This window comes from Oncorhynchus mykiss, chromosome 9, assembly GCF_057628025.1.
Source record: "Oncorhynchus mykiss isolate SJ-2025 chromosome 9, ASM5762802v1, whole genome shotgun sequence".
NCBI classification, from domain to species: domain Eukaryota; kingdom Metazoa; phylum Chordata; class Actinopteri; order Salmoniformes; family Salmonidae; genus Oncorhynchus; species Oncorhynchus mykiss.
Window position 1 is genome coordinate 17,481,453 of NC_143030.1, and position 15,640 is coordinate 17,497,092.

Here is a 15,640-nt window from a genome sequence, read left to right on the forward strand (position 1 = left end):
TAATGTGAAGTGGAGACATCTAGGAGCAAAAATGGCTCAGTCGCGAAGTGGTAGGCCACACAAGCTCACACAACCTCACAGGACCACCAAGTCACCTGTCCTCGTTTGCAACACTCACTACTGAGTTCCAAACTGCTTCTGGAAGCAAAGTCAGCACAATAACTGTTTGTCGGATTTCCATGAAATGGGTTTCTATGGTCTAGCAGCAGCACACAAGCCTGAGATCACCATTCGCAATGCCAAGCGTCGGCTGGAGTGGTGTAAAGCTCATCACCATTGGACTCTGGAGCAGTGGAAACGCATTCTCTGGAGTGATGATTCACACTTTACCATCTGGCAGTCCAACGGACGAATCTGGGTTTGCCAGATGCTTGGAGAGCGCTTCCTGTCCAATGCATAGTACAACTGTAAAGTTTGGTGGGGGAGGAATAATGATCTGGGGATGTTTTTGCATGGTTTGAGCTAGGCCCCTTAGTTCCAGTGAAGGGAAATATAAATGCTACAGTGTACAATGACATTCTAGACGATTCTGTGGTTCCAACGTTGTGGCAACAATTTGGGGAAGGCCCTTTCCTGTTTCAGTATGACAATGCCCCCGTGCACAAAGCAAGGTACATACAGAAAAGGTTTGTCGAGATCGGTGTGGAAGAACTTGACTGGCATGCACAGAGCCCCGATTCAATCCCATCAAACACCTTTGAGATTAATTAGAATGCTGACTGGGAGCCAGGTCTAACTGCTCAACATCAGTGTCCAACCTCACTAATGCTCTTGTGGCTGAATGGAAACCTAGTCCTCGCAGCAATGTTCCAATGTCTAGTGGAAAGCCTCCCCAGAAGAGTGGAGGCTGTTATAGCAGCAAAGGGGGGACCAACTTCATTTTAATGCTCATCATTTTTTTAGGAGATGTTCGACGAGCCGGTGTCCATATGCTTTTGGTAATGTACTGTACCTCTAGCTTCCATCACTCCAGTATCACTGCACATTGTAAATATGGTACTGGAACTGACTGACCATGTATATAGTATGCTTACTTCATTTCTCGTGTTCCTCTTATTTTTATTTATTGTGGTTTTGTTCTACCCTATGTTCTTTTTAGTATTACATTGTTATTGATTACTGCATTGTTGGGTTTAAAGCTTGCAAGAAAGGCATTTCACTGTACTTGTGCAAATGACATTAAAACTTCAAACTGAAACTAAACTCTCTAAATAATGTATATGGCTCTGGGAAGCAACATCTACAAAATAAGTGCGATCTTTGCCAAATTGACATGCCAAGGTGAAGTAAAAGGTTCAATGGATATTATAACAAATAGCCAGGTGCCGTAGCATAAAGTTTAAAAACCATGGCAATATCCCTGTGCAAAAACAAAGTGGGAACAAATTAAATGTGAGTAAAGCCATTTAGAAGTGTATGAGTGTGGGCAAACTATTAAGTGAAAATGATTATTAACGCAAAGCACATTTATAGTGGATTATAAACATGGTTTACAGTAACATTAAGTGTGTTTCAGGTGTAGAAGCCGAGCGCCAATGCTTGCTTGTACTCGTTCAATGAGTCATTGTCAGCTTTCTTCCTGGGGGAGAAGTGGTAGGGCGTTTCTGAACCGAATATGCAGCTGTGAACTGAGCTGTGGATGGAACGGAATTTAACATGTAAGGGAGAGAACAGAGAAAACAAAGCAACATATCGAATCTCAAAATAACCACCAAAAGGTAGGATATGCTTTAAAAACAGAAGTATAACTCCACGCTACTGTACAAATTAGAGCGATTACTAGTTTAGTACGAAGAAGGGCGACAGTCATTGGACACATCTGTTTCAGTTTTCTGGCTCGCAATCAGTTTGCGAACATGAACAGATGTTACGTTAGTTTTGAAACATCTTGGAGCAGTGTTGAAACAATGTAGGCTAACAGTGTTTGCACGTAATGCCACATTTTCTGTTCCAGTGATTTCATGGGTGTTACTTTTATATTTTAGACTGATCAATTCTATTCGTTTGTTCTGAAGGCAAAGGGTGTTAAAAGTGTGTGTCTAACTACAGTACAGTCTTAGAAAAAAAGTGCTCTCTAAAACCTAAGAGTTCCTCTGCTGTCCTCCGATGAAGAACCCCTTTTGCTGCCAGGTAACAGAGGGTTCCTTTACACAGAGGGTTCTACATGGACCCCAAAAGGGTTCTACCTCAAACCAAAAAAGGGTTATCCTTTTGGACAGCCGAAGAAACCGTTTGGAATGTTTTTCTCTAACTGTACCCACCGTCCATGTGTGAGTGGTGGCTGTTTCCATTTTACAGCGCAGGTAGGCTACACAGGTATTGTTTATCTCCCATTTAATCTCATTCACTCTGCTTCTCTCTGTCGAACCGCTATATATGATTTCATCCCCAAATACCGACATCTATATGGTTGTTTCATTGTTTTTGTATCTCAGTTTGAGTAGCAATACAGAACACTGTAGTGAGAGGCTACAGTAAGACACCTCACGTCTTTCCCTGGAACACAGTAGGGTTGATGTGGTTTTGATGAGTCTGAATTTGCTGATTATTAATCCGTCATTTCACACCAGTGAATCTATTTGCAGTGAGGCACAAAAACAGAGAAATATTCCACGTGTGAGGAACATTAAATATTCAAATGAGTAGAAACTGTACTTCTTTTTGATTTATTTTTGATTTATTTATTTTACCAGGTAAGTTGACTGAGAACACGTTCTCATTTACAGCAACGACCTGGGGAATAGTTACAGGGGAGAGGAGGGGGATGAATGAGCCAATTGTAAACTGGGGATTATTAGGTGACCCTGATGGTTTGAGGGCCAGATTGGGAATTTAGCCAGGACACCAGGGTTACTCTTATGACAAGTGCCATGGGATCTTTAATGACCTTCTTGAGAAGACTATATGCACACCTCCGCCTGTCAAGCCACCACAGTCACAGAAAGGTGATACGCTTCCACCTAAGACAGGTGGAAAAATGACATACTGGAACCTGTACAGGTTAAGTAGGGATTGGGTAGGTACTGTAACTGTCCCCCAAAATATGGTGTTTTCCCACTTAAAGAGATGTGTTCACTGTATTATCTCTCCTATCCTACGGTGGTACAACTCTTCCATTGTCTTTCCTTTCAGTTTCGCCTCAACTCCAACTGACCAGAAGAAAGTTTGCGTCAGTCAACAACAGAACAGGCCATAGGTGATGGGTGTGGCTCAGTGTAGTGGGTGAATGCTGTGACTGGGTTCTCCTGCCCCTCTCTGAACCAATGAGAAGCAGACCAAGCTCAGGGTTTGTTTTGACTGACAGTTGTGGTGTAGAACAGGAAGAGAGCTCTGTGTAAATAACAGCCAGCCGGTGTGAGTGAGTTAAAGTTGAGAGACTGAAAATGAAAGAATGGAAGAGCGAAAGAGGCTAAACAGATTAAACATCTGAAAGGTTTAAAATAGATTTGAAACAGTTGTTTTCTCTCTCTCTCTCTCTCTCTCTCTCTCTCTCTCTCTCTCTCTCTCTCTCTCTCTCTCTCTCTCTCTCTCTCTCTCTCTCTCTCTCTCTCTCTCTCTCTCTCTCTCTCTCTCTCTCTCTCTCTCTCTCTCTCTCTCTCTCTCTCTCTCTCTCTCTCTCTCTCTCTCTCTCTCTCTCTCTCTCTCTCTCTCTCTCTCTCTCTCTCTCTCTCTCTCTCTCTCTCTCTCTCTCTCTCTCTCTCTCTCTCTCTCTCTCTCTCTCTCTCTCTCTCTCTCTCTCTCTCTCTCTCTCTCTCTCTCTCTCTCTCTCTCTCTCTCTCTCTCTCTCTCTCTCTCTCTCTGTTTTGCATGTTTTTAAGTGTGGCAGGGTAGCAGGTAGCCTAGTGGTTAAGAGTGTTACCTGAAAGTGTGCTGCTTCGAATCGCCAAGCCGACTTGGTAAAACATCTGCTGATGTGCAAGGCACTTAACCCTAATTTTCCTGTAAGTCGCTCTGGATAATAGCTTCTGCTAAATGATTCAAAGGCACGTGGCCTCCCATTCTCCTCGAAGTTAAATGGCACCACACCCTCTCAATACCCCACTGTTTACACTATAAGACACTCATAAATTACATCCAAACCATCTCCCAGAGACAAGCACTTATGACTCAACGTTGTTCATAGTGTGTTATTCAATAGAGAACTGAACTACAGTCAGCTTGAATCACGGGACTATTATTGTAGTAATCCTCTGCTGTCTAAAATTAATAGGAGAGAAGGGAGGCAGCGTGCTATTTGCTAACTCTCTGTAATACTTGTGTATCTTTTATTTTCATTTTGTCTGTGCTGCACAGGCCTGTCATTTTGTCTGTGCTGCTCAGGCCTGTCATTTTGTCTGTGCTGCACAGGCCTGTCATTTTGTCTGTGCTGCTCAGGCCTGTCATTTTGTCTGTGCTGCAGAGGCCTGTCATTTTGTCTGTGCTGCTCAGGCCTGTCATTTTGTCTGTGCTGCAGAGGCCTGTCATTTTGTCTGTGCTGCAGAGGCCTGTCATTTTGTCTGTGCTGCTCAGGCCTGTCATTTTGTCTGTGCTGCTCAGGCCTGTAATTTTGTCTGTGCTGCTCAGGCCTGTCATTTTGTCTGTGCTGCTCAGGCCTGTCATTTTGTCTGTGCTGCTCAGGCCTGTCATTTTGTCTGTGCTGCAGAGGCCTGTCATTTTGTCTGTGCTGCTCAGGCCTGTCATTTTGTCTGTGCTGCTCAGGCCTGTCATTTTGTCTGTGCTGCAGAGGCCTGTCATCTTGTCTGTGCTGCAGAGGCCTGTCATCTTGTCTGTGCTGCAGAGGCCTGTCATTTTGTCTGTGCTGCTCAGGCCTGTCATTTTGTCTGTGCTGCTCAGGCCTGTCATTTTGTCTGTGCTGCAGAGGCCTGTCATCTTGTCTGTGCTGCAGAGGCCTGTCATTTTGAAAGAAGCATTGTTGCCTGCAAGACAGTGGCAGGGTGTTTCTAAACCAAATACAGTACGAGCTGTGAACTGAGCTGTAGGTGGAACAGAACTAAACATGAACCTGAAAATAACCACCACAAGGTATAGGAAAGGTATGTCATTAGTGTTTATATAAACAGGAGTGTAACATCCCGCTACTGTACAAATGATGGCTATTATCAGTTTACTAGGACGAAAGGACGAAACTCATTGCAATATTGGATACATCTGTTTCACGTTGCTGCAGCTGGCTCGCAATGAGTTTGAGAACATGAGCGGATGTAGCCTGGTTTTGAAACAAAGTGTAGTAGACCAGCAGTGTTGAAACATTGTAACTGTGTCAGGATTTCATGGGTGTTTGCCTACTTTTAGACATGTTTTAGACTGGCCAATTCTATTCAGTTTATTCTGCATATTTCAAATGAACTATTAACAACAACAAAAAACTAGCCTATCTAGCTTCTTTACTTTCCTCAAATATTCCACAAACTGACTATGGTTGGACTTGCCTCTGGTTGTAAAAGCCACAACTAAATCCACATGAGAATTTTGTCAATTGTATGAAAGGCATGGGCAGCCAGATGAGAGGCAATATTCTTTAACACTGCTTGTCCAGCTTAACTGCGATTCAACCAAGAATTGTCCTTTGACATTGTGCTGGAAGACATAGCCTACTTACAAGTATGTCTCCCAGCCCAATGTCAAAAGACAATTATTGGTTGAAACGCAGCTAAGCTGGACAAGCAGTGTTAAAGAACATAGCCTCTCGTCTTTGTCAACTTGATGAGAGCATGCCTTTGACAGCTGGCCAGACCGTCTGTTGTTTTTCTGAAAACCTTCCTGACAGTCAGAGTTGAGTTTTACCTTTTTATATCTATTTATAATCTAGACCTACACACCCATTACAACATTATCACTGGCCCACACACACTTCTGGAACGTGTCGTGTCAGTGTGACCATTTTGTTTACCCAGGAGAAAAGACACTTGAGATGTTTAGTTACAGTGAGCGAGTAGGGAGCACAGTGGATGGTGAAATGTGAGCTCCCTGCTATTTGGAAAGGCATGCAGAATTACTCTTGCATTGGTTCTAATGCTTTAAGACAAACAATGGTGTTATTATAGCTTAACGTATTGACCTATACCCTCGCTCTCAATTCATTTTTCAATTTAAGGGGCTTTATTGGCTTGGGAAACATATGTATACATTGCCAAAGGAAGTGAAATAGATCATAAACAAAAGTGAAATAAAAAAAATGAACAGTAAACATTACACTCACAAAAGTTCCAAACGAATAAAGTCATTTCAAATGTCATATTATGTCTATATACAGTGTTGTAATGATGTGCAAATAGTTCAAGTTCAAAAGGGAAAATAAATAAACATAAATATAGGTTGTATTTACTAGAGGTTGACCGATTAATCGGAATGGCCGATTAATTAGGCCGATTTCAAGTTCATAACAATCGGTAATCGTCATTTTTGGACACCGATTTTGGCCGATTACATTGCACTCAACGAGGAGACTGCGTGGCAGGCTGACTACCTGTTATGCGAGTGCAGCAAGGAGCCAAGGTAAGGCGCTAGCTAGCATTAAACTTATCTTATAAATACAATCAATATTAACATAATCACTAGTTAACCACACATGGTTGATGATATTACTAGTTTATCTAGCTTGTCCTGCATTGCATATAAACGATGCGGTGCCTGTTAATTTATCATTGAATCACATCCTACTTTGCCAAATGGGTGATTTAACAAGTGCATTCGCGAAAAAAGCAATGTCGTTGCACCAATGTGTACCTAACCATAAACATCAATGCCTTTCTTAAAATCAATACACAAGTATATATTTTTAAACCTGCATATATAGTTAATATTGCCTGCTAACGTTAATTTATTTTAACTAGGAAAATTGTGTCACTTCCCCTGCGTTCTGTATATGCAGCAGTTTGGGCCGCCTGGCTCGTTGCGAACTGTGTGAAGACTATTTCTTCCTAACAAAGACCGTAATTAATTTGCCAGAATTGTACATAATTATGACATAACATTGATGGTTGTGCAATGTAACAGCAATATTTAGACTTAGGGTATGCCACCCGTTAGATAAAATACAGAACGGTTCCGTATTTCACTGAAAGAATAAACGTTTTGTTTTCGAAATGATAGTTTCCGGTTTTGACCATATTAATGACATGAGGCTCGTATTTCTGTGTGTTATTATATTATAATTAAGTCTATGATTTGATCGAGCAGTCTGACTGAGTGATGGTAGGCAGCAGCAGGCTCATAAGCATTCATTCAAACAGCACTTTCCTGCTGTAATGGTCTGGGTGTAGCTGGTGCAGAAGAGTCAGGTGCAGGACAGCAGAGATGTGTAACACAAGTAACTTTACTCAAATATTCCAATAACATGTCGTAATACCGAGCCCACAATAACGGGCCGAACATACGTAAAACAATCACGCACAAAAACCATGGGAAAAACAGAGGGTTAAATAATGAACATGTAATTGGGGAATTGAAACCAGGTGTGTAAAACAAAGACAAAACAAATGGAAAATGAAAAGTGGATCGGCAATGGCTAGAAGGCCGGTGACGTCGACCGCCGAACGCCACCCGAACAAGGAGAGGGACCGACTTCGGCGGAAGTCGTGACACCTGCATTTGCCAGCAGCTCTTCACTGTGCTTCAAGCATTGCGCTGTTTATGACTTCAAGCCTATCAACTTCCGAGATTAGGCTGGCAATACTAAAGTACGTATTAGAACATCCAATAGTCAAAGGTATATGAAATACAAATGGTATAGAGAGAAATAGTCCTATAATAACTACAACCTAAAACTTCTTACCTGGGAATATTGAAGAACTACCAACTTTCATATGTTCTCATGTTCTGAGCAAGGAACTTAAACTTTTTTACATGGCATATATTGCACTTTTACTTTCTTCTCCAACACTTTGTTTTTGCATTATTTAAACCAAATTGAACGTTTCATTATTTATTTGAGACTACATTTATTTTATTGATGTATTATATTAAGTTAAAATAAGTGTTCATTCAGTATTTGTCACGTTCTGACCTTAGTTCTTTTGTTATGTCTTTGTTTAGTATGGTCAGTGCGTGAGTTGGGTGGGTTGTCAATGTTCCTTTTTCTATGATTTGGGATTTCTGTGTTTAGCCTGGTATGGTTCTCAATCAGAGGCAACTGTCAATCGTTGTCCCTGACTGAGAACCATACTTAGGTAGCCTGGTTTCACTTTTGGGTTGTGGGTGATTATTTTCCGTGTCAGTGTTTGTGCCACACGAGACTGTTTCGTTTGTTTCGGTATTTCACATTGTTATTTTGTAGTTTAGTGTTCATGTAAATAAAGTATCGTTATGGACACTTACCACGCTGCACATTGGTCCGATCTCTCCTACTCCTCCTCCTCCTCCTCCGCAATCGTTACAGAATCACCCACCACCAAAGGACCAAGCAGCGTGGTAACGGGCAGCAGCAGCGATCTCAGGACTACTGGACATGGGAGGAGAATCTGGACGGCAAGGGACCCTGGGCACAGGCTGGAGAGTACCGTCGCCCCAAGGCAGAGCTGGAGGCAGCGATTGGAAGCCCGAGAGGCAGCCCCAAAAATTTATTGGGGGAGGCACATGGGGAGTGTGGCGAAGTCAGGTAGGAGACCTGCGCCAACTCCCCATGCTTACCATGGAGAGAGGGACCGGGCAGGCACCGTGTTATGCCGTGAGGAGCATGGTGTCCCCGGTGCGCAGGCATAGCCCGGTGCGGTACATAGCAGCACCTCGTATCGGCCGGGCTAGAGTGGGCATCGAGCCAGGTGCCATGAAGCCGGCTCAGCGCATCTGGTCTCCAGTGCGTCTCCTCGGGCCAGGGTACATGGCACCAGCTCTACGCATGGTGTCCCCGGTTCGCCAGCACAGCCCATTGTGGACTATTCCACCTTGCCGCACTGGCCTGGCTAAGGGGAGCATTCAGCCAGGTAGGGTTGGGCAGGCTCGGTGCTCGAGACCTCCAGTGTGCCTTCACGGTCCGGTCTATCCGGTGCCACCTCCACGCACCAGCCCTCCGGAGGCATCCCCCCGTACCAGGCTGTCTCTCCGTCTCCTCCCTACAGGTTCTCCCGATTGTTCAGTGCTGCCAGAGTCTTCCTCCTGCCCAGCGCTGTCAAAGTCTCCCGTCTGTCCTGAGCTGCCAGAGTCTCACGTCTGTCCTGAGCTGCCAGAGTCGCCCGTCTGTCCTGAGCTGCCAGAGTCGCCAGTCTGTCCTGAGCTGCCAGAGTCGCCCTTCTGTCCTGAGCTGCCAGAGTCGCCCGTCTGTCCTGAGCTGCCAGAGTCGCCCGTCTGTCCTGAGCTGCCAGAGTCGCCCGTCTGTCCTGAGCTGCCAGAGTCACCCGCCTGTCCTGAGCTGCCAGAGTCGCCCGTCTGTCCTGAGCTGCCAGAGTCGCCCGTCTGTCCTGAGCTGCCAGCATCGCCCGTCTGTCCTGAGCTGCCAGAGTCGCCCGTCTGTCCTGAGCTGCCAGAGTCGCCCGTCTGTCCTGAGCTGCCAGAGTCGCCCGTCTGTCCTGAGCTGCCAGAGTCGCCCGTCTGTCCTGAGCTGCCAGAGCCGCCCGTCAGCCAGGAGCTGCCAGAGCCGTCCGTCAACCAGGAGCTGCCAGAGCCGCCCGTCAGTCAGGAGCAGCCAGAGCCGCCCGTCAGCCAGGAGCTGCCAGAGCCGTCCGTCAGCCAGGAGCTGCCAGAGCCGTCCGTCAGCCAGGAGCTGCCAGAATTGCCCTTCACTCCGGTGCTGCCGGAATCTCCCGTCCATTTAGGACCCATTGCTAGGGTCCCCAGTCCGAGGTCGGCGGCGAGGGTCGCCGCTCTAAAGAGGCCACGGAGGCGGTTAAAGAGGCGGAGAAAGACTAGGGTGGAGTGGGGTCCACGGCCCGCGCCAGAGCCACCACCGCGGACAGACACCCACCCAGACCCTCCCCTATAGGTTCAGGTTTTGCGGCCGGAGTCCGCACCTTTGGAGGGAGGAAGAAAATCGTTACAGTATTGTTGTAATTGTCATTATTACAAATATATATATATATATATATATATATATATATATATATTAAAATCGGCCGAATAATCGGTTTCGGCTTTTTTTGGTCCTCCTATAATCAGTATCGGCGTTGAAAAATCATAATCGGTCGACCTCTAGTATTTACAATGGTGTTTCTTCTTCACTGGTTGCCCTTTTCTTGTGGCAACAGGTCACACATCTTGCTGCTGTGATGGCATACTGTGGTATTTCACCCAATAGATATGGGAATTTATCAAAATGGAGTTTGTTTTCAAATTCTTTGTGGATCTGTGTAATCTAAGGGAAATATGTATCTCTAATATGGTCATACATTTGGCAGGAGGTTAGGAAGTGCAGCTCATTTTCTAACTCATTTTGTGGGCAGTGAGCACATAGCCTGTCTTCTCTTGAGAGCCAGGTCTGTCTACGGCGGTCTCTCTCAATAGCAAGGCTATGCTCACTGAGTCTGTACATAGTCAAAGCTTTCCTTAAGTTTGTGTCAGTCACAGTGGTCAGGCATTCTGCCACTGTGTACTCTCTGTTTAGGGCCAAATAGCATTGCAGTTTGCTAAATGTTTTAGCAATTTTTTTGCGTCAAGTAATTATCTTTTTGTTTTCTCATGATTTGGTTGGGTCTAATTGTGTTGTTGTCCTGGGGCTCTGTGGGGTCTGTTTGTGGTGGTGAACAGAGCCCCAGGACCAGCTTGCTTAGGGGACTCTTATCCAGGTTCATCTCTCTGTAGGTGATGGCTTTGATATGGAAGGTTTGCGAATCGCTTCCTTTTAGGTGGTTATAGAATTTAACGGCTCTTTTCTGGATTTTCGGTATCGGCCTAATTCTGCTCTGCTCATTATTTGGTGTTTTACATGGGACACGGGTGACGTGGTAAGTTTGGACGCAGGTGCAGAGAAGAGACCAGATGAGGAATCAGTGGTTAAAGATAAACATAATACTTCACTGAGAACCGGTAGCTTCAGGATCACAGTACACTTGAATAAAACAACAAACACTAAGTCTCAAACACTCACTCAGGAAACAACCGCAAACAGTTAACAATTCTAGCTTCAGCAAACGACAACACACCTATTTAACAGGGAAATCATAACGAGTAAATAGGACACACCTGGGTGTTGTTCATGTCTCTAGAACGGTCTCTGCCGCCCTCTGGTAACAGGTGGAACCATGACAGAGTCTCAATATGGTGTTTGTCCCATTTCGTGTATTCTTGGTTGGTAAGCGGACCCAAGACCTCACAACCATAAAGGGCGTTCACTCTCTCTCTCTCTTCCTCTGTCATTCTCTCTCTTTGTGTTATCTCCTATGTAATACAGACGTCTGTAGCGCCACGTTGTTGTTTCATAAAAAAAATTATCTCAGTTTTAGGCTACTTCAGTGGCAATACGGACAAAGTGGTAGTAACATGCTACAGTACAGTAAGAAAAATCATGTATTTCACTGGAACAGCAGTGGGTTGATGTAGTTATGATGAGTCTGGATTTGCAGACTACTAATCTGTCATTTCATGTCAGTGAAACTATTTGCAGTGAGGCGCAAACAGAAATATTCTACATGTGAGGAACTCTGAATATTCAAATAAGTTGAAACCCTTCTTGTTGAGAAGACTCCTACTGACTATATGCACAACTCTGACCAGAAGAATGTTTGAGTCAGTCAACAGCAGAACAGGCCATATGTGATGGGTGTGGCTCAGTGTAGTCGGTGAAAGCTGGGACTGGGTTCTCCTGCCACTCTCTGAACCAATGAGAAGCAGTCAAAGCTCAGGGTTTGTTTTGACTGACAGTTGAGGGGTAGAACAGGAAGAGAACTCATTGTAGATAACAGTCAGCCAGTGTGAGTGAGTGAAAGTTGAGAGACCGAAAAAGGAAGAGAGAGAGAGATGTTCAACAAACTAAACATTTGAAAGTGAGACAAAAAAATAGATTAGAAGTAGTTGTTTTCTCTCTCTCTCCCTCTCTCTCTCTCTCTCTCTCTCTCTCTCTCCCTCTCTCTCTCTCTCCCTCTCTCTTCTCTATTTGTGGTTGTTTGTGGGAGAACAAAAGTGAGAAAGGGGGAGAGAGAAGAAATAGAGTGATGTGAGGAAACAGGTTAGAAAGAATAAAAGAGAGGCTGTGGAACTGGAGACAGCAAACTGAAACAGGCAGCAGTTCCTCTGACTGTGCAGTAGTCAACAGAGAGCCTGAGAGTTTTTTTGCATGTTCTCCTCTAGGTTAAATGGCACCACACCCTCTCAGTAACCCACTGTTTACACTCTGACACACACACACACACACACACACAATACCCCAAGTTACACCATCTCCCCGAGACAAACACTTATGACTCAACACTGTTCACAGTGTGTTACAGTGTTATTCAATAGAGAACTGAACTACAGAGTTTGATTGATGGGACTATTATTGTGTGTAATCCTATGCTAGCTAGCATGCACGGCTGTCTGAAAATGAATCAGCGGTAGGGGAGGCAACGTGCTATTTGCTAACTCTCTGTCTTACCTGTGTATATTTTTGTTGTTGTTGTGCTGCACAGAGCTGAACAAGCCTGTAACTGAATGAAGTATACATTAGTAGAGCCGTTTAACAGAAGCAGATATTCATGTTTTTGAATTTAATTTATATTTTTCTCCCTCTCTGTTTTCCAGGGGTGTTGGTGGGACAACAAGGTAGAGTCTCATCCTATCGGCTTCTGAGCTCTGTCTGCAAAAAGTTACAGCCAGCCAATCAGTGAATTGCTTCATATTGTTGCCGTGGCTCTGAAATCTGCCTGATGCTGTGAAGAAGACATCTTACTCCTGAGCCCATCTTCCAGTCACCCTCCAGTCACCCTCCAGTCATCCTCCAGTCATCCTCCAGTCCCCACTCTGTCACCTTTACATGACTAGGACTGTCACTGTGTTCCATTAAGCCAACTGCCTGTCACAGTCTATTATCCCCGCCTCATCTTTAATTCACACCTCTTAATTGTCTGTTCCCTATCTGATTCCTGATTGGACATCAGCCATAAACCTCATCCCTGACAGGCTCCCTGGATCAGCTGTGACCTCAGACCCCTGCCACAGCCGTCTGCTGTAGGTAAGAATGGAGCAGGTGTACGCATCAGGGATGGCCGCCAAGCTGCGGAGCCAGTGGGACCGGGACGAGGGTCTGGGTCAGAACCACAACGCCGTGAAGTTCCAGGGCCAGGACTTTGAGTCGCTGAGGGCCCAGTGTCTCCAGAGCAGCAGCCTGTTTGAGGACAGCCTGTTCCCCTGCGCCGCCTCCTCTCTGGGGTTCAACGAGCTGGGACCCCGCTCCTCCAAGACCCAGGGAGTACGCTGGAAGAGACCCCCGGTGAGATGATACAGAGGATGGAGTTTAGGCTGATCCTTCTCCTTCCCTACTGACCCTATTAGTCCAGGGGTGTCAATCCATACAGGGGTGTCAATCCATACAGGGGTGTCATACCATACAGGGGTGTCATACCATACAGGGGTGTCAATACATACATGGGTGTCATACCATACAGGGGTGTCAATCCATACAGGGGTGTCAATCCATGCAGGGGTCTCATACCATACAAGGGTGTCAATACATACATGGGTGTCATACCATACAGGGATGTCAATCCATGCAGGGGTGTCATACCATACAGGGGTGTCAATGCATACATGGGTGTCATACCATACAGGGGTATCAATCCATACAGGGGTGTCAATCCATACATGGGTGTCAATCCATTCAGGGGTGTCATACCACACAGGGGAATCATACCATACAGGGGTGTCAATACATACATGGGTGTCATACCATCCAGGGGTGTCATATCATACAGGAGTGTCAATCCATTCAGGGGTGTCAATCCATACATGGGTGTCATACCATACATGGGTGTCAATCCATACAGGGGTGTCATATCATACATGGGTGTCATACCACACAGGGGTGTCAATCCATTCAGGGGTGTCAATCCATTCAGGGGTGTCAATCCATACATGGGTGTCAATCCATACAGGGGTGTCATATCATACATGGGTGTCATACCACACAGGGGTGTCAATCCATTCAGGGGTGTCATACCATCCAGGGGTGTCAATCCATACATGGGTGTCATGCCATTCCACAGAGGGTCGAGTCTCTGCAGGTTTTTGTTATTGCCTTTATTTGTGTCCAATTATGACATAAGCAACCAATTGAGGGGAGTTCCTAAATGATCAGTGACCTTAATTGATCAATCAGTTACAAGGGAGGAGTGAAACCCGCAGACACTATAGTGTTAGACCGTTCCCTCTTACCAGCTAGATGTAGGAAAACTCCTGGCCCTACCTGTCCCTACTGAACCTAGACCATACTCTTACTGAACCTAGAACATATTCTTACTGAACCTAGAAATATTCTAACTGAACCTAGACCATATTTTTACTGAACCTAGACCATATTCTTACTGAGCCTAGACCATATTCTTATTGAACCTAGACCATATTCTTACATATTCTTACTGAACCTAGACCATATTCTTATTGAGCCTAGACCATATTCTTATTGAACCTAGACCATATTCTTACTGAGCCTAGACCATATTCTTATTGAACCTAGACCATATTCTTACATATTCTTACTGAACCTAGACCATATTCTTATTGAACCTAGACCATATTCTTACATATTTTTACTGAACCTAGACCATATTCTTATTGAACCTAGACCATATTCTTATTGAACCTAGACCATATTCTTATTGAACCTAGACCATATTCTTACATATTTTTACTGAACCTAGACCATATTCTTATTGAACCTAGACCATATTCTTACTGAACCCCTAGAACATATTCTTACTGAGCCTAGACCATATTCTTCTTGAACCTAGACCATATTCTTATTGAGCCTAGACCATATTGTTACATATTTTTACTGAACCTAGACCATATTCATATTGAACCTAGACCATATTCTTACATATTTTTACTGAACCTAGACCATATTCTTATTGAACCTAGACCATATTCTTACTGAACCCCTAGAACATATTCTTACTGAACCCCTAGAACATATTCTTACTGAGCCTAGACCATATTCTTATTGAACCTAGACCATATTCTTACATATTTTTACTGAACCTAGACCATATTCTTATTGAGCCTAGACCATATTCTTACATATTTTTACTGAACCTAGACCATATTCTTATTGAGCCTAGACCATATTCTTATTGAACCTAGACCATATTCTTACATATTCTTACTGAACCTAGACCATATTCTTATTGAACCTAGACCATATTCTTACATATTTTTACTGAACCTAGACCATATTCTTATTGAACCTAGACCATATTCTTACTGAACCCCTAGAACATATTCTTACTGAGCCTAGACCATATTCTTATTGAACCTAGACCATATTCTTACATATTTTTACTGAACCTAGACCATATTCTTATTAAGCCTAGACCATATTCTTACATATTTTTACTGAACCTAGACCATATTCTTATTGAACCTAGACCATATTCTTACATATTTTTACTGAACCTAGACCATATTCTTATTGAACCTAGACCATATTCTTACTGAACCCCTAGAACATATTCTTACTGAGCCTAGACCATATTCTTATTGAACCTAGACCATATTCTTACATATTTTTACTGAACCT

General features: G+C 44.2%; 1 protein-coding gene across 2 annotated transcripts in view; it reads left to right on the forward strand.

Annotated features, from left to right (window-relative positions):
• The first annotated feature begins 1,505 nt into the window (after nt 1-1,505).
• Nucleotides 1,506-15,640, forward strand: part of LOC110531583 (calpain-1 catalytic subunit) — a 34,862-nt gene continuing 20,727 nt past the window's right edge. The window contains exons 1-2 of one of the 2 annotated variants that reach the window (XM_036987391.2): nt 1,506-1,718; nt 12,649-13,336. In XM_036987391.2, the coding sequence (XP_036843286.2) occupies nt 13,085-13,336 (252 nt within the window). In that variant the 5' untranslated portion in view covers nt 1,506-1,718; nt 12,649-13,084. Of the gene's footprint in view, nt 1,719-1,874; nt 2,304-12,648; nt 13,337-15,640 lie in introns of those variants that run through there. The other variant, XM_090183609.1, reaches the window with a different exon arrangement.